This window comes from Galleria mellonella, unplaced genomic scaffold, assembly GCF_026898425.1.
Source record: "Galleria mellonella isolate WM207_F2 unplaced genomic scaffold, CSIRO_AGI_GalMel_v1 utg103, whole genome shotgun sequence".
Lineage (NCBI taxonomy): Eukaryota > Metazoa > Arthropoda > Insecta > Lepidoptera > Pyralidae > Galleria > Galleria mellonella.
The window spans coordinates 2,463,344-2,486,576 of record NW_026441966.1 but is presented as its reverse complement, the minus strand read 5'-3'; the positions used below and the strand labels follow the sequence as shown (position 1 = coordinate 2,486,576).

The 23,233-nt window shown below is 37.0% G+C and overlaps 3 protein-coding genes across 15 annotated transcripts in view; 2 read left to right on the top strand and 1 right to left on the bottom strand.

Moving 5' to 3' along the window:
- The window catches only part of LOC113513781 (ephexin-1), a 175,975-nt gene extending 159,890 nt beyond the window's left edge, over positions 1-16,085 (top strand). For 12 of the 13 annotated variants that reach the window (XM_052892178.1, XM_052892103.1, XM_052892345.1 and 9 more), the window contains 10 exons: positions 3,433-3,577; positions 5,211-5,439; positions 8,032-8,214; positions 8,460-8,664; positions 9,488-9,656; positions 10,578-10,717; positions 11,115-11,264; positions 11,902-12,034; positions 13,610-13,811; positions 14,231-16,085. In XM_052892178.1, coding sequence (XP_052748138.1) covers positions 3,433-3,577; positions 5,211-5,439; positions 8,032-8,214; positions 8,460-8,664; positions 9,488-9,656; positions 10,578-10,717; positions 11,115-11,264; positions 11,902-12,034; positions 13,610-13,811; positions 14,231-14,397 — 1,723 coding nt within the window. In that variant the 3' untranslated portion in view covers positions 14,398-16,085. The remainder of the gene's footprint in view (positions 1-3,432; positions 3,578-5,210; positions 5,440-8,031; positions 8,215-8,459; positions 8,665-9,487; positions 9,657-10,577; positions 10,718-11,114; positions 11,265-11,901; positions 12,035-13,609; positions 13,812-14,230) is intronic. The other variant, XM_052892000.1, reaches the window with a different exon arrangement.
- Positions 16,086-16,656: 571 nt separating this feature from the next.
- On the bottom strand, positions 16,657-20,131 carry LOC113510265 (transmembrane emp24 domain-containing protein 5). Its single transcript, XM_026893716.3, has 4 exons — positions 19,895-20,131; positions 19,456-19,719; positions 18,518-18,636; positions 16,657-17,757 (listed from the first exon to the last, which is right to left on the bottom strand). Exons 1-4 carry the CDS (start codon positions 20,105-20,107, stop codon positions 17,649-17,651), a joined length of 705 nt encoding a protein of 234 aa, XP_026749517.2. The 5' UTR covers positions 20,108-20,131; the 3' UTR covers positions 16,657-17,648.
- Positions 20,132-20,361: 230 nt separating this feature from the next.
- LOC113510263 (tRNA pseudouridine synthase-like 1) lies at positions 20,362-23,231 on the top strand. The gene is made up of 6 exons (XM_026893714.3): positions 20,362-20,605; positions 20,685-20,813; positions 20,966-21,175; positions 21,769-21,864; positions 22,521-22,761; positions 22,998-23,231. Exons 1-6 carry the CDS (start codon positions 20,556-20,558, stop codon positions 23,229-23,231), a joined length of 960 nt encoding a protein of 319 aa, XP_026749515.2. The 5' UTR covers positions 20,362-20,555.
- Positions 23,232-23,233: the final 2 nt, after the last annotated feature.

Below are 23,233 nucleotides of genomic sequence, written 5' to 3'. Positions count from 1 at the left end.
CACTTTATTGCACTAAGTAAAAAAATAATAAATACAGTAAATATTAATGAGTAAGAAGCGATGTTTTCTAAATTCTCTCGATTCTGAATGTTCTAGGCTGTACAAGATATTCATTGTTTGGTTTCTAATAATAACAATTGTCTCTTTTAATTAATTTTTTTTATACAACTTAGAATGGCAAACAAGCTGATGGCCACCTGTTGGAAAATGGTAACCGTCGCCTATAGACATGAGCAGTACCATGGAAATAACAGAGTATACTATTTCGCCCATGATACCCCCCATGCGTTGCCATTCCTGAGGACTCAGGTGTTATTCCTCTGTACCCAGTAAATTCACGCCATATTCCACCCTTCAAACCGAAACACAGCCATGCAAACACAACTAAGAAATCTTGAATCGCTGCTCGCTTATCACTTGTCCTTCTGAAAATTACTCGTATATGTCTGGTATGTTATGTACGTTGCTCAGTTCGAACCTTCAGTCGGTTTCAATTCGAACAGAAGGAGAAACTACTTTCATATATATTTGGTGTAAAAAAAAAAAATAAAAAAAAAAATAATAAAATAACTGCGTAGGCATTTGTGTAACAAAGTGATGACAACTTATGACTGTTTGTTGATTATTAAACGGTACATTAACGTTGTTAGTGTTATGTGAAGTGTTACAAGAAATAACATTGTTTGTGAGTACACAGACAGAATAGTTCCATGTGTATACACACTCCAATTGATATTTTTGACGACCTTCGACCCGCAGAGGTAAGCACGTGGATGTGCGTAAATGAGGTCGCAAGTTCGATTCTCGAGACATCCACTTTAAGTAACAAATTGTTTTTAAAATTGGTTTGACTCGAATTGGACGTTTTGGGGTTTAATAACTAAATATTCTTGATATCCAAGTTTGATAATCGGATAATTGATGTCGCCCATACAAAATACTTACATATTTTTTGTTTTTTTTTTTTTATGGGTGAAAATGAAATGGTAACCCCGCCTGCGCTAACGGGATACGCTGGCGGAGCACCAGTGAAGAGTGATAGATGAGAATGAAAACAGACCAGTTAGCCCGTCATGATGAATTCATCAGGAATTAACCATGATAGTTTCCAGGGAGAACCGCGAGGAGTTCGATCTGGTTGGGTATATTGCTAGCAATGGGATTCTCAGTCTCCATCACTAACAATCTCTTCCCCCCCCCCCCTATTTGTCTCGTTTGAAGCCACCACTTTTGGATAAATTGGTATAATTGCCATTTAATTAATTAATAGACTTTGATCCACATAAACGACACTGACTTTAATAGTCAAATCAATTATTTTGGTTTAAAAACTAAACTACTGAGCCAAATTCTCTTATTAAATTAATAATAAAGTCTCTTATTATAATCCTGTGGTAAGGATGTGTCGTCATGGACGTAATGGGTTTTATACCATGAATATTTCGCTAAAACAACAAATGCACTTCACAACCTACACTAGAGATGCCATTCATTGATGCTTCTGTTCTTATACACTAATTAATATCACAGTTTGTTAAAATAATTTTATAATTTGGACAACTATTGTACAGGCTTTCATTTTCCGTTCACTGTAATGAATAATAATAACGTATTGAATTCAATATTTTAGTTTTTAAATCGTAATAACTGATGTAGCGACAATTGAAGTCGGTTTTTTTTTTCGTGAAACATAATCTTATTTAATTTCAATAGAAAATAAACATTAAGGTCAGTTTACAAAAAGCATATACTACTACATTCGGTTAATTAAAAAATCCCCTTTTATAGCGATATGTGCCATTCGCTTTTCTACCATGAAGTAGTTCGGTTTGAAGGGTGAGATATGGCGTGAATTTACAGGGTACAGATGAATAACATCTGAGTCTTCAGGAATGGCAACGCATGGGAGGTATTATGGGCGAAACAGTATACTCTGTTATGTCCATGATACCGCTCATGTCTATAGGCGAAGGTTACCACTTTCTATCAGGTGAGCCGTCAGTTTGTTTGCCATTCTAAGTTGTATAAAAAAAAAATACTGTAACCCATGACTGTATATTTTTATGTGCAATTATTTTTTATTATTATTTTTATTCTTTGTCGGGACCACACTTATTTGTATATCAAAATAATGATGTTGATATCAAAACAAAGCCCGTCTCTAATTGTATGTGGTTTGAAAAGTTGCTACTTACCAATTTGCTTTCTTTTCCTGTTACATTATTACAATATGGTACTTCCTCTATTTCTTAACATTTGGCTGCATGTTAACACTTAGATAACTGTATCATTAATATTAATATAATTTTTATGCTTCTTAACTCCGGAAATTATTTTAATTCATAAATCATCTTGATATTACAAATAAAAAATGTAAATTAAATTCCCCATTGTTATATCATTAAAAACATTTTATAATGTACATTTATATATGTATATAGCTTTTTTTTATGCAACTTAGAATGGCAAACAAGCTGACGGCCCACCTGATAGAAAGTGGTAACCGTCGCCTATAGACATGAGCAGTACCATGAACATTAAAAAGTAATTCACCCATGCGTTGCCATTCCTGAGGACACATTTATTCCTCTGTACCCTGTAAATTCACTGCAATATTTATTTATTTTTATTTATTCAACTGTTTATTGCACCCATTCTTCAAACTGAAACACAGCCATGCAAACACAACTAATTCACGGTAGAAATACGAATGGGACAGAGGTGCCTAAGCAATCGACTTTTGTTTTTGCAATGGATAATAATGCAATGGTAACTGGTGGGACACCAGCGAAAGCTGATAGGTGAAGATGAAAGTTGGTCAGTTAGCTCATTGTGACAAATTCAAGGATCAACTACGATGTTTTACAGGGAGAACCACGCAAATGTCATGCGTTGCCATTCTTTAATACTATACCGTTATGCATTCGTATACGTAATGATACTGCCTACCAGTCTGACTGTTGTTACGACTATAATATTTTTTTTATATTCGACGCTCCATGTGTAAAATAAGTATATGAACTTTTTACACATAGCACTGATTGTAGCCATGTAAGTACAGGCATAGAATGGACCACCCCTACCTTTACTGTGGGTGTCGTAAGAAGTGACTAAGGAAACTTAAGGCGGAGGGATGAGCAGCTGCACCCATCTTAAAACATCACCATAAGCGAAACTGCGGTTGTCAACCCGCCTACTAAGCATTTTTTTTTACAACACAGGGGGCAAACGAGCATGCGGCTCACCTGATGGTAAGTGACTACCGCCGCCCATGGTCACCCACAACACCTACGGCATTGCAGGTGTGCTGCCGGCCTTTTAAAAAGGAATATGCATGTAGGCATGGCAACTACAGACAAATCCTTCCTTATGGGGAACGCCATGCTCAGTAGTGGATAGTTAACAGTTGATAGAACAGCTGATTGTCCCCAGGTACGCGGAGGTGGGCCTGTACCAAGCGGGCAATATCTCGACGTCGTCGGGCGCGTCGTCCGGCTCGCACCCGGCCTCGCCGCTGCCGCACTCGCTGTTCACGCACGAGCCCCTCTACCAGTTCTACAACGCTGCCAAAGTTGAGGTATGCTACGTGGTGACAAGGCCCGATTTTGGTGTTTTTGATCTTAAGCAAATATATCGATCTTACAAATCGATTCCAATCGGGAGGTCTAAGATCGAAGTGAAAAATAGACGACCAAAAAATTATAAATACAATTGACGTGTTAAAAAGAAATACCATACAATATTATAAAAACAGAATTAACCATACAAAGTATTGATATATTTTGTATTGTTTGTATGTGATCATGAAAATGGATTATTGTATCTGGTTATTAAGTCAATCTACTTTAAAAGTATGTATTGATCCAAACGATCGAAAATGGAAATCTGTAAGATCGATCTTTCGATGTATCGAATCGAGATCGAAGATATTATCCAGTGTGAAGGACACAGTAGTGGCAAATTGAATTCACTGCGAATTAACGTGTTCATTCGTACATGAGAAAAAATATGTTAACAAAGAGATATTTGTATGAATTAAAAATTGATAAATTTATTACGAAGAATTTTGTTAAAATCCTCGTGTGTATATATTATTATGTACACCTAAATACAATTATGTCATCTGTGTTTAAATGAAAATTAACAATTAAATGGCGCTAATCCAACACTGTCAGTTGTTCACGCACGGGTCGGTAACGATAATTAGGTACACAACGCTAATTAGACACAATTGAAGCACAACCTTCCTCGGGGCCGAATGTACAATTCACGGGCGGACACGTGTGCTACATTTTGATAAAAACATTTAGTTATTTATTATATATAATTTAGGGCAAATGCTGTTACTAATGATAATCTATCTTTAATTCACCTACACAGCTCTATATCGTGTAATATAAAGTAGGTACAATTAATTAAAGAGCCGTTTTAGTCCGTTCAGTGTTATAAATGTAGTTAGGCAACTTTATATTTTTAAAGTATTATTAAATTGATTCAAAGATAATGAAATATCTATTTGCTTTTGGCATCTGTTTAATTGCCTTAAAATTGTATGCATACAAATTTAATGTATTAATTAAATTAAGGATATAGCAGTAATTTATTTATTTTTAGGAAAACATACAGCTTCATTCAATAGTCAAATTACGTCTATATTGAGCCTTAAATAATTTTACCATTTGTGATTATTAAGATTATACAAAATGGAGGTAAAATAAAAAGTACATTTAAATATTAGTATTTAAATTAAACCAATAAATTTAAATAGGTACATGTTTAATATTGTCAAATAAGATTAATAATTAAATTTAATGTTATACTATATATATGTTATATGACATATAAAAGAAACACTAGGTGTCATGTCGTATGGGGAGGTCAAGGATATATGGCCTGGGATGGAACTGGCTGGAAGAAGATGCATGAATTAGTTGCACCGACAAGAGGAAACTCTTAAATGAAAAGAAAGACTATATATATATATATATATATATATATATATATATATATATATATATATATATATATATATATATATATATATATATACAAAAAAAATATTACAGATTATTTATATTTTAATAGATCGTATGTACAAATTTATCCGATATCGAATTTTTATCCGCTTTACTTACATTTATATGAGTAATATGCGATTACCTTTTGTTTCAATAATTATATTAAAACTAAATATGATTACGTTCCCACAGTCTGTGTGTCGCGAGACGGGCGACTCTGATTCAGACGCGTACGAGGTGAACGCAGGAGCGTCAGCGGGAGCGCGCGTGGCAGCGGAAGCGGACACGACAGCGGAGGCGAGCGCGGGCGCGGGCGCGGCGACGACCGCACGACCCTCCGCCATGGCACTGGTGGCCCCGCGCGGACCAGCTCGCACGCTCTGGTGCGAAGTGCCTGAGGTCGTCAACTCCACTGTACTCAGTGAGTTTCCTTTAATTGATGAAAATTGAATACTAACTACGCTTTATTTATGAGTGATAATAGAATGGCAACTTTGCCTGCACTACCCATGTATGCAGGCAGGGTACCCGAGTGGATAGTAGATGAGAAATAAAATCAGGTCAGTTGGCTTGGCCCATCTTGTCAAATACATCGAAAATCAACCACGACGATTTCCAAAAAGAACCGCGTGGAGGTCGTCCTAGCAGAGTATATTGCTGTCATACTTTATACTAATAATTACAACACCTTACTCAGCAGTGCTACATTTGTCTGTTATACGTACTGCTGTAAGTAGGGGGAAAAGATTGTTAGCAATGGGGAGGTGAGTCCCCATTGCTATCAACATACCCTATCAGGTCGATCTCCACGTGGTTCCTCTTGGAAACCATCATGGTTGATTCTAGTGGGATTCGTCACGATGGGCTAACTGACCTGCTTTCATCCTCACCTTCATTTCATAATTGAATACTTGCTGACAATAAATCAGCTAGACACCATGACTAACAATCCCTTTCCCCCCAATTTAACAATTAGCTAACAAAACGTTGACCGGTTTATGAAACTCGATGCTCTATTTATATAATTTAAGCACTAGGTTTGACTAGCATTGATTTGGTTTTTACTGTCATAATGTTATATTATTTCCCATTGCTAGCAATATACCCAACCAGGTCGACCTCCTCGTGGTCCCCCCTGGAAACTATCATGGTTAATTCCTGATGAATTCGTCATGATGGGCTAACTGGCCTGTTTTCATTCTCATCTATCACCCTTCACTGGTTCTCCGCCAGCGTATCCCGTTAGCGCAGGCGGGGTTACCATTCCATTTTCACCCATAAAAAGAATGTTATATTATTATTTTTTATTTGTTTTAATAAATATATAAATAAATAATAAATGTATAACAACATATGTATTTGTACACAATTATATGATAAGTACAATATTTGGTTACTAATTTATTGTAAACGGAATAATACAGGCTCAATAAGGCTAATCGTCTATCGGTTTTGTGGTTAAAAATTAAAATGACGTCAGTGCTCTGTACCAATACAAAGAGCTCCGTAAAATGGAAGGTCACACGTTATTCACTCCGACGTTATTATTGTATTGTTGTATACTGAATTACTTTAAACTTTTTAAGTGGTAATAATTATTACCACTATGTCCAAAGACTGTTTTTTTTTATACAACTTAGAATGGCAATCAAGCTGACGGTGCACCTGATGGAATGTGGTAACCGTCGCCTATAGACATAAGCAGTACCATAGACATAACAGAGTACACTGTTTCGCCCATGATACCTCCCATGCGTTGCCATTCCTGAGAACTCAGTTGTTATTCCTCTGTACCCAGTAAATTCACTGTTTTTACCAGTTGTTTATTACCAATGTTTATTACCTTATCGACTATTTATTTATTTTATTTATTTACACTTTATTTGCGCCAATTAAAAATAATAAATACAGTAAATAAGTATATCTTTATATATGTCCCGTGTATATTTTGTTCAAGTGCAATAAAAAAAATATATAACAATGAATTTTAATGAGAAGTGATATCATTAGAATAAATAATTTGGATATAGTTCTTCTCTTCTATGTTCTTAATCTTACTAACTGTATCCCGCGGCTTTGCCCGCGTGAATCAGTACATAAAGTATTGTACGTGCTAAGTTAAGACATAACCTACCCATGTATCAAATTTTATTCAAATCCGTTCAGTAGTTTTTGCATGAAAGAATAACAAACATTCATCTATCCTTCCTTACAAATTTCGCATTTATTATATTAATAGGATTAAGTACTATAGTTTAAAATTTTTTAAAATAATTTATAAGTTTGTTGTACAAAAATAAAACTATTTCAATTACGATTGAAGAAAAAAATAATCGAAATCGGTGCATAATTGGCTAAAGGCACAGAAAGATATAATCTAGTTAAAGCCTCGCTTTTATCTAAAACTGATCTTGATCGATAATCGCCTTATCTAAAAATGTATTTGAACTTAGACAAAATTAGTAAAAGAACAATCCAGCTATGAGAATGAATCCTTCCATTAAAGACAATAATTAATTACTTTTATAATTTTTTAGACATTTTTTATTAGTTATTTCATTCCTTTATACTTTTTCTGTGTACTGTAAAACTCTTTTATGATGACATTTTTTGACTTATAAAACATATTCAACATGATGTTATATTGTTCTGAAAAACATAAAAAAAATTGGTCTCTATACATCGCCGAGGTCCAAAAGAGGAGCCAAGATCTAATAGCGTTACCGTAGGATTACTAACGTATCCTATAAAATTCGATATTGGAACGCAGATCCTCGATAACTTCTTTTTGTTTCATCGATAATAGAGACATCGGATGCCGTTAAAAATTATCTTTGGACACTTAAGTAAATGGAGATCATATTTTTCGTTAGTGAGGAAGGCAAAAACTTGCTCAGAAAGGCCAGGTAGGTTAATAATCTCTATCTCTCTCTATCCAGCCATAATCTGTGGCTGTCAAGTACAAAACTCGAAAGGCGTTGTTTATACTAAACTCTCAATGTGTTGAAACCAGGTTCCCTAGCGCCCGCGCAGAAACGGCTGCAGGAGGCGAAGTTCGAGCTGCTGACGTCGGAGGCGTCGTACCTCAACTCTCTGAACGTGCTCGAGGCGCATTTCATCGCGCACCCCGCCTTCCGCGACACGCACGTGCTGCCCGCCGAGGACTTCGACACGCTTTTCTCCACTATACTGCCAGGTTCGCTAGCTGTTACCGCTCTTATTGTTTTATTCATTTATTTATTTTATCTCCGTCATAACCGTAGCAGGGGGGAAGCATTGAGGGGCAATGCCCTACCTTAAAATTAAAGGCCCCAAAAAATTTTACAGATTTATATATATATATATATATATATATATATATATATATATATATATATATATATATATATATATATATATAAAATTTAAAAATAGAAATTATAAAATGCATGCTTTTTCCAGTGCGCAAGTGTTCACAACTCCTAATGAACGAGCTGGAGAAATGCTGGCAGGAGAATATCCTGCTGCAAGGTATCTGCGACATTGTACTGCAACACGCCGAGGAACACTTCCACGTGTACGTCAAATACTGCGAGAACCAGGCGCTCATGGTGAAAGCGCTGCAGCGGCTGAGAGAACAGCCTGCTTTTAGCGCTGCACTCAAGAAGTAAGTTGTGTAATAGTTAAAATGCCGTCAAAGACTTGAACTTGACGCCTTGTAACATTATTAGTTTTTATTCGTGTCTTTGACTGCGCGAAGAGTATATTTATATTTATTTTTTATCCTGTTTAATCAATCCAAAAAATAACCTTTAGAATTCTTCTCCATTCCAAATACTACATATCTAGCGAACATGATAATTTGTTTAGGCGCCAAAAGATTACAAGCAAACAAATAAAATCACTTTCACATTTATAGTAATAGTTGATCTTGATTAAATTCTTCAAAAGGGAGGTAAAGAGGTTTCTTCAGGGTCGGCTACGCGCGCGTAATACCTCTGGTATTGCAGGCGTTCGTAGGCTACGGTAACCATTAACGATCAGGTGGGCCGTATGCTTGTTTGGCACCTCAGTGTTATAAAAAAATTGCATAATAATTGCATTAAATGCCATAAGCAAACCTATATCATAACAATAATTTAAAACTAAATATTATTAATCGAAATATGGCAAACGTAGATAAAATATGTTATAATATTTGCATATTATATCTGCAAATAATGTAAGAGCACCCGGATTAACTTACATGTATTTTATTCAAGAATACTCGAGTAGTTTTGGGACAATCTGGGACCCTTAATCATGAGCATCTTTAGTTATTTACATATTCATTTAGACTTGACTAACCAATACAACAAAAGACGGACTTACTATAATTATTACTACAATCTGGCAACATTATTTTGTAAACTGACATCGTGATCTGTCATTATGCTGCATCGGATTACCAAAGGACTTTAAACTTAAATTACATTGCGCACACGGTTCAGATTGGAGAGCCACCCGGCGTGCCAGAGCCTGTCGCTGCACTCGTTCCTGATGCTGCCGATGCAGCGCGTGACGCGGCTACCGCTGCTGCTCGACGCTGTGCTCAAGAACCTGCACGCCGACGACCAGGAGTATCAGTCCTGTATGCACGCGCTCGCCACCCTCAACAACGTGAGTTTGATCTTAATCTATTTACCTTTATAGTATGACCCTCGCCAGAAAAGTACTTTCTGTTTTGTTTGTGTTCAAAAAGTTTTATTAACAAAGGAAATGAAAGAATGTCTTTTAAAAATAATTCTATGAACTTGAACATTTTCTGAGTTGAAAGGCCATAAAGCATCCGCTAGCACAAAAAATTATTTTTTTTATAATGGGGTGGTAACCCGGCTTGCGTTATCGGTGTATGCTGGCGGGTACCAGTAAGTGATGATACTCAGGTCAGTTTTTTTTTAATGGGTGAAAATGGTATGGCAACCCCGCCTGCACTAACGGGATACGCTGGCGGAGTACTAGTGAAGGGTGATAGATGAGAATGAAAACAGGCCAGTTCATCATGATGATGAATTCATCAGGAATTAACCATGATAGTTTCCAGGAAGAACCGCGAGGACGTCAACCTGGTTGGGTATATTGCTAGCAATGGGATTCTCAGTCTCCATTACTAACAATCCCTTTCAGGTCACACGTCTAAGGACTAATCCTCCCATTGCTAACAAGCGTTTAGTGAATGGGTTGGGAAGGGGTGAGGGGGGATTTTTTTTTAATGGATGATAATGGAATGGTGACCCCACCCGCGCTATCGGTATACACCGGCGGGGCACCAGTGAAAGATGATAGGTGAGGATGAAGTATCCCCCATCGTGACGATTGACAAACACGATGGTTTCCAGTGAATGGGAGGGAAGGGCATATTGCTAGTAATGGGGCTATCAAACTCCATTGCTAACAATCCCTTTCCCCCCCGCGAGGGGGGATTCTATCGCTAAAGGCGATTAGCGTCCACATTTGTCATTGCTACTGTGATAATTGTTTATAAATTCTCCTTTATTGCTCTTGTATACGAAGTATTCTAACGAATATGTCGGTGTTCAGTTTGTGTCACAGTGCAACGAGGGCGCGCGGAACACGGAGCGAGTGGAGGAGATGTTCCGCGTGTCGCGCACGCTGCAGTTCGCGCCGCACGTCCGCTCGCCGCCGCAGCTGGCGCCCGCCTGCGGCCGCCGCGACCGCAGGTACCTGTCTTTCATTCCCATACTATGTTCCTCTCACTCCCACATGTACACTTGCCGACGCATCTCGCTTTACCATACCTTCTCTCTTAATTTATTCTCCCCTTACTCCAATATCTTTAATTCTCTGATAATGGATCCGATGATAATGGAATGGTAACCTCACCTGCGCTAACGGTATACGCTGGCAGAACACCAATGAGGGATGATAGGTGAGAATGAAAAGGCAAGTCAGCTAGATGATCTCTAAGGGGAGCTCACATGAAGATCAACCTGACAGGGTATATTACTAGCAATGGGAATGGAATTCCGTATTACTAACATTTCGTTCCCCTCACACATACGATTAGAAGACCTGTATTGTTATTTACAAGTATTTATAAGCGCCGTCTCCTCACAGGCCGGTCCGGTGGTTGGTGCGCTCGGGCGAAATGACACAGATAGTGTGGAAATCAGACGAGTCGAAACTGACCTTCGGCAAGAAGTTCCACAAAGTGCCACTCTATGTGTTCCTCTTCAATGACCTCCTCGTCGTCGCCAAGAAGACAGGGTTAGTACTAACTGGAGCAATACATTACTCTATTCACTATTCCAAACAAATTTCTTAATTCAACCAATATTTAATATAGTAACTTATTATAATATTTTGGTCCTATACAAATTTTCACAAGACTAAAGTCAGTTACAGTTATATTATGAAACAAAACAATAGTTAAAATGACATTGTGAAACAAAACAGAAAATATGTAGCTTACTATATGCTTAATAATATTGTATGCAAATCATAGTTTGTACTATTCGAGCCTATAGTCTTACAAGAACTACTTAGAGACCTAAAACTGTGAGCATGACTGTTTTTTTTTATACAACCTAGAATGGCAAACAAGCGGACGACCCACCTGATGGAAAGTGGTAACCGTCGCCTATAGACATGAGCAGTACTATGGACATAACAGAGTATACTGTTTCGCCCATGATACCCCCCGTGCGTAGCCATTCCTGAGGACTCAGGTGTTATTCCTCTGTACCCTGTAACTTCACTGCCATATCTCACCCTTTAAATTGAAACACAGTTGTGCAAACACAACTGCTTCACGGTTGAAACAAACGAATAGGACAGAGGTACCCGAGCAAACGAGTTTTGTACAAAGTTTTCCTCTGGTAAAGGTGTTTGTGTCTCATTACAGCGAGGAGTCGTACCTAGGTATAGACCACTGCCCGCGCTCGCTGCTGGAGGTGTGCGAGGAAGGCCCCGCCGCCGCCAAGCACTCGCTGCTGCTCACGCTGCTCGAGAACCACGAGGGTCGCACCGTCGAGATGGTGAGCGCTTCACTCCTTGATATTACTCAAACTAAGTACTGCTGGATCTGCTACTGTGTAATCCCGGTAAAGAATATAAGAGGCGACTAAGGAAACTTAATGAACAAGGGATAGGCGGCAGCGTCTCTCTTAAAACGCCACCAAAAACTGTAGTTGCACAAACCCACCTGCCAAGCGTGGCAACTGGCAACTAGTTCCCCCATTATGAAAAAGGCCTATGTACAACAGTGATCAATTTTTTTTATACAACTTAGAATGGCAAACAAACACAGCGCATCTGATGGAAAGTAATAACCGTCGCCTATAGACATGAGCAGTACCATGGACATAACAGAGTATACTGTTTCGCCCATGATATCCCCCATGCGTTGCCATTCCTGAGGATTCAGATGTTATTTCTCTGTACCCTGTAAATTCACGTCCATATCCCACCCTTCAAACCAAAACACAGCCATGCAGACACAACTGCTTCACGGTTGAAACACGAATGGGACAGAGGTACCCAAGCAATCAACTTTTGTACAAAGTCTCCCTCTGGTAATTAACAACTGATATAATAATAATATAAGTGCTGATTCTCCTATAGGCCATTGTGGCAGCTTATATACCTGTGGAAATGGTCCACGTCATGTCAGGATAATCCTGAGGACTTTTTTTTTGATGGGTGAAAATGGAATGGTAACCCCGCCTGCGCTAACGGGATACGCTGGCGGAGCACCAGTGAAGGGTGATAGATGAGAATGAAGACAGACCAGTTAGCCCATCATGATGAATTCATCAGGAATTAACCATGATAGTTTCCAGGAGGAACCGCGAGGAGGTCGACCTGATTGGGTATATTGCTAGCAATGGGATTCTCAGTCTCCATTACTAACAATCCCTTTCCCCCCCTCATGTCCTGAGGACTGTATTATAATATAACGCCAACATTCGTTGCTTATCGTCCATTTTACAATAAATTTATGTAACATAAGGAAACGATTCAAGCTCACAACAACTCAAAAAGCTGTGCGCTTATAATTTTGACTGGAATATAATGTTGTCTCTTTCATCACGAATTCCATTCGCTTTCTTTATTATTACCTTAATTCATGAGCGGCTGTGTGCGAGCGCAGCTACTCATGATTAAGGCTCACGAATTGATCCCGAAACTAATTGAGTTTTCTCGATCTAAATTACACGTAAATTAAACTGATAGTTATTACATTAAAATATAATGTGTGCTTACAAAACTTTTAACAATAAAATCGCCTTTAATATTTGCTAATGGCAATGCATTGGCGACCTGGTAGTTGTAACCCTAACATTCGGGGGGGAAAAGGATTGTTAGCAATGGAGTTTGACAGTCCCATTGCTAGCAATATGCCTTATTAGGTCGACCTCCACGTGGTTCCCCCTGGAAACCATCGTGTACAATTCTTGTTGAATTCGTCACGATGGGCTAACTGACCTGCTTCATCCTCACCTGTCATACTTCACTGGTGCCCCGCCGGTGTATACCGATAGCGCGGGTGGAGTTACCATTCCATTATCATCCATTAAAAAAAAAACCCTAACATTCGTATGTTTGTGCAGCTGGTGTCGTGCCCGTCGGAGACGGCGGCGCGGCGCTGGGCGGAGGCGCTGCTGCCGGCGCCGGCGGCGCCCGGCGAGGCGCTGTACGCGGGCTGGGACTGCCCGCAGGTGGCCGCGCTCTACGCCTACACGCCCGCGCAGCCCGACGAGCTGCAGCTCGCCGAGGGAGACGTCGTCAACGTCACCAGGAAGACTAGCGAAGGTAAACTACCCTCCATCATTTTTTATACTACTCGCCGAAGGAATCAAGCTAACAGTCCGCTTGATGCAGCAGTGGTAATTAAGTAACTAGTTAGTTTTCTAGTTGAGCGCAGGCGAGGTTACCATACCACTATCACTCATAAAAAATACCAAGATGTAGGGTCTACCATAAAATGAAATTCCGAATATTCGGACTAAATTTCGTGTTTTCATTTATTCCGAATTCAGTCCAGTAAACGGAAGTTTTCATTTGACTTTCATTCCCAATTATAATTGGCGCTCATCTTGAATGAATCTTGTATTGCACCATAATGCACAGTGTAGTTTTTTAATAACACTATAAATTTAAAATATTTAGTATATAACCATCAATAAAAGAATTAGTAATTGTGTAAGTAATGAAAATGTTAATATGTATAGGTTGGTACTACGGCGAACGGACGCGGGACGGCGAGGCGGGCTGGTTCCCGGGCGCGTACACGGCCGAGATCGCGTCGCCGCACGTGCGCGCGCGCCACCTGCGCCAGCGCTACCGCCTGCTCGCGCTCTCCTCCTCCTACGGCGGCCACCGGCGCCGCCAGCACTGACCGCCAGCACTGACCGCCAGCACTGACCGCCAGCACTGACCGCCAGCACTGACCGCCAGCCCTGACCGCCAGCACGACCGCCAGCACGACCGCCAACACTCCCGCCGCGCCACTGACTCCTCTCCACTGCATCACGCATCGTAGTATTCCTTACCTCCTACAGCGGCCACAGGCGCCGCCCACACTGACCCCCCACGGGCGCTAGCAGCGGAATCACTGACGCTGCCACTAACTCCTCTCCCTTCCACCACGTGTGGTAATATTCCCTACCTCCTACGGGGGGTACGAGCGATACCTGTACTAACAGGAACTCTCCCTCCCTCCCCCCACGTACTACGATCCTCTCTATCCCATGCGACGGGCATAGAAGGCACCGGCATTGAGGCTGACTCCCCCACCCTCATGCAGCAGTATTCTCTACCCCTATACCCATGTTACGGTGCTCTCCGTCTCCTGTGACGGGCATAAGATGCACCAACACTGAGACTGACTAAAGAGGGAAGAGGAGGGGGGGGGGTTCTTCGACCCTAAATGCAACAGTATTTTCCGCCTTCTACAACGGACACAAGTGGCACATGACTTTTCTCCCAAACCCCACGTGCGGGAATTCGTTCTCTTTTGACGGACACAAGCGGCGCTGTTATACTATAGAATCTCACAATCAGTGTCGTTATCGTATGATACTACTTGCCAATAGTATACAAGTAAAACTTGTGAAAAAATCAGTAATATACTACCTTTAATGTAACATCACATATTTTTATAGTTAAAAATGTCTATTTGTTTATTCTCCTCTAGACGAACTCCCCTAGTACGATCGAATCTATTGGTAGAATCGTTATCGCTATCGAGTCCATGAGATAGAATGAGACGGACATGCGTTGTCTTGTTCTTCCTTTTTGAGCGCTAACCGAAGCGAATCTATCGATAGATTTGTTTAGGATTCGTTTAACTTGTCTAGGGGGCAGTATATATCTTGTTACCAATAAAATGCACTGACTGAAGGAGCCTCGCTCCGACCGCGACGCACCCAGCTTACACTTCGCGTCCGTCCGGCACTGCCTTACTTAATAGAACTTTACACACAATATTTTTGGAATTATTTATACAAGTGTCATTGTGTTAAGAGTATTGTTGCACCAAACCTTATTGTTACTTGAAGGTGCTCATTATATTGTTTGTTACATAAGATGACTAGCGTTTAAGCTCTAAAAGAGTAAATCTATCACATTGTCTATGATTTATTGTGAAATGTACAGTTACGTATGAGATTCACACTGATTATTTGTACAGAGTAATTTATCGTTTTAGAGCAATATTACTTGTGCGTAGTTAAGTGATGTTATTCTTGTATTCCCTTAGTTTTAGGCCTCACTTGACCGCGACATTTGGAATCTTACCTAGTCATGATAGAGCGGAAAAGTTGAATTACTTTGCGTATCTTAAAATTGAAATATCCGCAATAATTACTCTAAAATGTATAAAACATTCCGAAATTTATATATATAATATAACATGTTTATCGATTAATAGTTTTAACAAATGAAAATCTAATAAAATTGTATGTATGTACTTAAGTAAATTATTTTGTTGTAAAAATACTTTGTGAAATGCGAAGGAAACTAATATTAATAGGTTATATAAATTCATTACTATGTATTATTAAATGAATAAATGTGTATTTAATATGTGGTCTTATTTTATAATTAGCTAATAATGTAGTAAGGTATAATTTTATATTACTTTCAATAAGCTTCAACATTAGTAAATTTATATTAGTCAATACATTGAAAGACAGACAAACACATATGAGATGGTTTCGTTGTCTTCTTGCACTATACATACTTTGTACCAGACTTAGTACAAAAGTCGATTGCTTGGGTACCTCTGTACCATTCGTGTTTCAATCGTAAAGCAGTTGTGTTTGCATGGCTGTATTTCAGTTTGAAGAGTGGGATATGGCGTGAATTTACTGGGTACGGAGGAATAACACCTTAGTCCTCAGGAATGGCAACGCATGGGGGGTATCATGGACGAAACAGTATACTCTGTTATGTCCATGGTACTACTCATGTCTATAGGCGACGGTTACCACTTTCCATCAGGTGGGCCGTCAGCTTGTTTGCCATTCTAAGTTGAATAAAAAAAATACATATCTGATAACAAAATTACTTTTAAAATAAATGGAAAGACTTGTTTAGTTTATCTACAATTTTACTATGATTACGAGATATAATGAAAAAAAAAAAAACAAATATAAACGTTACTTAAGTACTCTTTATTTCAGTACATTAAATCTTGATCATAGTACAAATAATTTCTTTCTTTTCGACACAGGTAAAAAAATGTCATATAAAATGTAAAACGTATTGTGTAAATAAATAAAAAATTTGCTCCTTACTATGCTATAGCAAATAAAATAATAAAAAAAAAATTGTAAAACATAAAAATGGAATTAAAATTAATTTAAATTAAGCAGATCATTGAAATGTTAATCTCAGGCTTCTGAGGAGTCTTAATAAGTATCATGGAATCAAAAATAAATGGCGACAAACGATCTAGAGCAAGTGGTGTAAGTCTATGACAAAATTGACATATTAAAGGCCTGACCGAATTATGTTTGTACATATCTGTAAATATAAAAAGATTAATCAATGTTTGCTTGGTCTTAAAATATGAAATATATATAATCGTAAATGGGCACTAGGAAGATTTCCCAAAATTCCCATAAGAACAAAAGATCCGTGCGGGCGAAATAATGGATACCGACTTTAGTCATAAAAAGAACGCCGTTAAACATTTTAACAATAAGCCAAATTCAAATGCACACCACATTATATATTATATAAAAAAATAAATGCTCATATTACTACAACACAATAATAGTTGTGATGATAACAAGTTTATACATCTGTGTGTATAACAGACCAATGTCTCACCAAACGGTGTGTGTGTGTCTCGCAGTAAAAGATTTGTATAACAACCTATAATGAAACCATTGTCTACTCAAACCCAACATTATAATGATAAATTATTATTGTGCACCTTATAAAATGCTTGTCACTCTTGCCCCTTCTCCTTATCCCCTAATATTATGCTTTAATCATAAACTTAAATATAAGTCATTAAAAAAGAGATCAGAAAATTCGATCAGAGAAACGCAAACAGAGAATACAGTGGAATTAAACATTCAGTCACTTAATTGGCGAGATAACAATTCATAGATCATCCTTAACATGGTACAGTTCAAATCATATCCTGGTCTTGGAGGAGTTGTCTTTTATATCAAAGAGTTTTCTTACAAAATAAACTTGCAGTGTGGCTGTCGCCGCAATGGCCATTATTTGCACCAGTGACCATCTGAAAGTAACAGAATCAATGACTGTTTTACCTGTGTATACTTACTCTCTATATATTTAAAATCATAATAAAAATGTACATACATATTTTTTATTGCATATTCATATAACAAAAGCTTTATTGCGTTATCAGAGCGACAACATGTGTAGGATTGACGATTTAAAGATAGATGTTACCTATGATTTACAGTCTAGAATGGGTAATTAAAAGTATAGAGAGAGGGAGGAACAGGTGCGCCATTAAGATGGTCTGATGCAATACAGACAGTTACTCGAGCTACCTTGCAAAATTTAACACAAGACAGCATGCATATAGACATATGCAGTGGGATAGTGACATATACAACATCACATCTATAGGATACCCATTGCATATTCTTTATATGTATCAAATTCCTCTCTATCACATATAATAAAGAATTTTAAACAAACCATAATCACATTTTTTAATCATGAAGATATGATCAAGAAAATTTGAGAGCTGGCAAATGGTAGTCCTTATATTAGTAACAACTACTTAGATTGAAGTAAAGGCCAGGTTGTAACAAGGCCAGTTAGCTTATCATAACAAATTTACCAGGTATTAACCACAATAGTTTCCAGGGGGAACCACACAGAGAAGTTAAATGCATTTGCCTGTCTTTATTGTTATGGTGAATGTATTAGATATTATACTTACATTTGCCAAGCATATTAGTATGTAATGCAGTAGGGTGCAAGCTTATTGCAGTAATTAGTACTTATACAAAAACCTTTATTACCTGAGAACATAAGTATTGTTGTCTTGCAGTAAATTATAGTCCCTAGACTCCCGAGCCCTGGAGTGATATTGGTACTGTAAAATGTCATTTATATTTCTCTCCACAAATTGTATTGAACTCTGAAATGTAGACAAATCATTATTAATACAAGTAGGACCCAAGGTCAACTTTTCAATGATATCTGGAGTTATGAACAATAGTGTAAATTAAGGTTATTGTTAAAGCAACATTTGTTAAATGTATAGAATGTTTGCTTTAATTTACTGCTATTGTACTTATTTCTACTTGCTTATTATACCACATCTATATCAATAAATTATAAAACCTAAAATTATACAAAGTCTTTCATCATCATCGTTATAACAACTAACTCAATAATTAAATTAAAAATTCATTTTACCATACCTACCATACTAACATACTTTTCAACAAAATAAATAAATAATAACCTGATTTACTTTTGAGACAGTATTTTTACTAAAACTCCACATATGCAAATTAATAGGAATCAATATTTAAAGAGATAATTTAATAATGAACCAATGATACATCTGATAGAAGTATTGACCTGCACATGGAGACAAACTATATAGAGATTCTCTCATCTACTTTTGTCATCAAGCAGTTCAGTTAGAATGGTAGAATAAGGCAGCAATTATTGTAAGAAGTTATAATAATTGCTGCCTTATTCTACCCTTGTCACAAGGGCTAGAAAAGCATACTTGTTGTTCATCTTGTTGAGCATCTTGTATTGGAAACTACAGAGAATATTTACCATCAAGTGGAATATACATTTGTTATATACCACAAAGATGACTCATTTGTGGGATTAATAGGTTTCTAGCTTATATGCTTGCCCTTAGTACTTCTCTCAAAACATTAATTGGTCCAAAGTAATTTAACAAAAATTTCTTCAATTAATGGAAGTTGAAACTTACAGTAAAATTCTTTATATTCATATCCAGCTCCTCCACTTCTTTAGCGTACTTCTCCCACATGTCGTATCTTATCACTGACAAGTACAAATTGACCAGCTTCCCGGCGAACCTCGAGAATTGGTTGTCGATACATACTGCATAGTAGCCACCCGTTGACGACTGGTCCGCATACTCCGCGCTTTGCCTCCACTCGTACGGATGCACTATATGCCCATTGGGATGACGTACAGCAAAACCACACATACCATCACCGCCTTTCAAAACCTGTACAACAATAGAAAGTTGCGAAACTATGATTCACTTTCGCTATTTTTTATTTTTATATAATGGAACTAGGACTAGATAGAGATTAATATCAAAGACGATATCATTATCTAACGCAAAGGTTTGTGGATACTGTATAATACCGTATGATACCGAATAATATAATTTTTTTCACCTGATAACTGGCATAGAATGTAGCACCCGGTTGAACATATTGGAAGTAACAATCCTCTTTACCGGCGTCGATGTGAACTTTATAATCCATGGTAACTGCCGGTAAGTTTTCATACCATGGCGCCGCTGATGTTGATAAAACATCGCCAACAAGTGATAAAACTGTAAATATTAATGTTACAACCGTAAACATATGCCACGTCCGTTGTGCCATTTTTCAACTGATGAACTAAAAAAATGACAATGACAGAAATATTGACAGCCTGTTACTGGTACTAACTATCAACTGTCTGACTGACGGTTAGGATTGACGGCCTGACCATCAAACCACAGAAAAAAAGAAAATTTAATGCCCTTATGTATTTATATTCATTTAATATTACTTTTATTACTACTTGAAGGATAAAAACAGAGTTGTTCCACCTTCTTTGTCTTTGAAAGTATTATTGGAGATATATTTTAATAGATCCACATTGTCTTTTTGGTATTCTTTACACAATAAATAATAATCTACATAATCTGTGGAGTATATATGCACAACGGCACAGTATTTATAGAATTTTATATAGTATGTATGTGATTTTTAAAAACATAACCTTATTTCTTCTTGCCTATTAATCTTTTTTTAAGAATTATTTTATTAAAAAAAATAATACAAAATAATGAAAGCCAGATACCTGACGTTCTTCTCGTATATAGGAACAGGTCTCAGGTTTGTAAAAAACTGAACCATCGTTTTGAGGTTTTATAATAAGCTTCTTTTCTTTCTGAGTATTATTTTTTAAATACAGGTCATCTGAAAAAATTTGGTTAAAAGAAGGACGGCACTATCCAGATCCTCAGAGTGTTCAAGGTCTCATGGAAATAGCGCTGCTAAAATTTAAGTCATTGAACTATCCTCTTTTTATTTTATCTAGTCGGTAAGAAACCAATGAACCATGCACTATCGCACATACAAAAAAACATACAAACAGACGTACACTCAAATTGAAATTCTTTTTTGATGTCTGTTTTAAATCAGTCTCTATTACTGATTAATTATTTATTCTATAACATTTTTTTTTTATTGTAGCACAGATGGAGGAGTCCATGCACTAAATTCCAGTGCACACTTTGATCTAGAAAAATATGGTGGAAGTATATATGAACCTAATAACATTACGTATCAACTAAACAAGTATTTCTTCAAGAATAACATCAGTATATATGTCAAGAAATGTTTAAGAGTATCTGATGACTTCAATGCTAGACGTAAAGCAATATCTAGGACTTATTTATATAGGTAAACAACATTTTTTTATTTCAACTTCAAACTCCGAGGAGCATAACTATGAGAAACTATCCCCTAATTAAGTGGCAAATTAACTTATTTCTAAACAGGCTTGCTCTAATTCTGCTGTAACTATTATAATTCAAAATATTAAATCTGCAGTATCAAACACAAAATACCTGATATTATGTGCAATTCTTTCATATAGAAATATCCTACTAACATTATAAATGTAAAAGATTATTAGAATGGATTAATAAATAGATGAATCAATGGATAGATGGATGGATGTTTGTTACTCTTTCGTTGCAAAAATCACTGAACAGATTTTAATGAAATTTGATACGTGGGTAGCTTATGACCTAACTTAGTACTGATACAACAGGGTAAACTGCAGCTGATTATGAATATTTTTGAAATTAGAGTAGATGCTACATTTTCCAGACCCAGATAATAAAGGTTTGAACAATATAAATGTTTACCAAATAAAATGTTTTCCTCCTGTTTAGTATTATAAAACTTTTGCTATATTATATAGTTACATAAAGGTCATTGATTTGTTGCAACAACATGCAACAACTCATTGAAATATTTATTTCAATCAGACTGGCAGTGATAAAGAAAGACATTGTAATACCAGAGTATGTTAGCATTGCTTCATATATACCAATTGAAGAGTGGAAGAGATGTCACTTTTTAAGGTAAGCATTTTTTAAAGTTTGAGAACCTGGTATATTTTATTTTTTTATATAGGTATAGGCAATGGTTTCCACTTTCCATCAGGTGGGCCGACAACTTGTTTGCCATTCTAAGTAAATGAGAAAAAATAATTAGATGTTAAATTTTAAAAAATCCCATTGCTGGGTGTATAGGATGCTGGTGCTCCAAGGGCTGTGATCTAAACTGCTTGAAAGAATTGTCACATTAAACACATTTTAATTGACAATCTCGAACTTACCTATTTCTCTGGTGATTATATAAACATCGTTAATAAACCAGAACGTATACTTATATTATAACGAGGAAAGATTTGATTATTTGTTTGTAATTAATAAACTCAAAAACAGCTCATCCGAGTTTCAAAATTCTATCTACCTATGTTGCTATTAAATATTACAGTAATAACACTAGACTCCTAGTATCCTCCTAGTGTTGGATTTACCCAGGCACATGCTCAGTGAAACATAGGCAAATTGATTCAATTTGCCTATGTATTGAGTATGTTGAAATTTGAATCCATTTATTAGTGCAAATCCATAGCAATCATATTTAATATTAAAATTCTAAACAACTGTTTTACAAAGTACTAACAATTTAATGAAATAAAAGTTATTTTTATTATTATATTTTATTCCAGATTACACAATTTTGATATAGAAAAATTTAAAGAGGGTGCTAAATACTTCGCGGGGTACCATGATTTCACAACTTTTAAGAGATTTGATAAGTTACAACAACACAAACACAATCGTCGTACTATATACTCTATAGAAGTAAAACCTGGTCGCCCTACAGTAACAAGTTACACACACTCCCAAGAAAGTATATTTGATTATTGGGACGTTGAGATCAAAGGCAGATCTTTTGTACACAATCAGGTATTTAGCAATATTTTTATTAATTTACTATGAAATGTATTTAGGTGTTACTTTTCAGTCATGTATAAATCTGTGTGTATAAGGCAAGTGCCTTATCTTTCCAAATAAAAAAAAATCCCATTATCTAAGCCACGGATTCTATATCCAAGTGACTAAAAAGTACTCCTAGGAACCACATGAAGCATTGTGTTTCATTAAGTGAATTTTTTTCTATATTTTTTTTTCGTTTGTATCAGATAAGGCGAATGATAGGCACACTGATCAGTGTTGCTACAGGCAAATTACCAGCTGAAGAGATAAAGGTTATGCTGCAAGTGCCATCCAAATACTCGTGGCACCCGTTCATACAAAACTGCCCCCCTGACGGTCTGTACTTGTGCAATGTAGAGTACAACCCTGAAGATTTGATATACAAACCCACAGGGACATCTGAAGAAGTAGAAGAAAGCTTGAACAGTGACAGTGAGTGAAA

Excerpts from the sequence above, each read along its gene's own strand:
- LOC113510265 (XM_026893716.3), bottom strand. The coding sequence starts at position 20,107 with ATGGCACAACGGACGTGGCATATGTTTACGGTTGTAACATTAATATTT. Across the intron at positions 19,720-19,894 it reads CATTCTATGCCAGTTATCAG|GTTTTGAAAGGCGGTGATGG; the intron begins GTGAAAAAAATT and ends ATTGTTGTACAG. Across the intron at positions 18,637-19,455 it reads TGAATATAAAGAATTTTACT|AGTTCAATACAATTTGTGGA; the intron begins GTAAGTTTCAAC and ends TCTACATTTCAG.
- LOC113510263 (XM_026893714.3), top strand. The coding sequence starts at position 20,556 with ATGAAAGCCAGATACCTGACGTTCTTCTCGTATATAGGAACAGGTCTC. Across the intron at positions 21,865-22,520 it reads AAGAGATGTCACTTTTTAAG|ATTACACAATTTTGATATAG; the intron begins GTAAGCATTTTT and ends ATTTTATTCCAG. Across the intron at positions 22,762-22,997 it reads GATCTTTTGTACACAATCAG|ATAAGGCGAATGATAGGCAC; the intron begins GTATTTAGCAAT and ends CGTTTGTATCAG.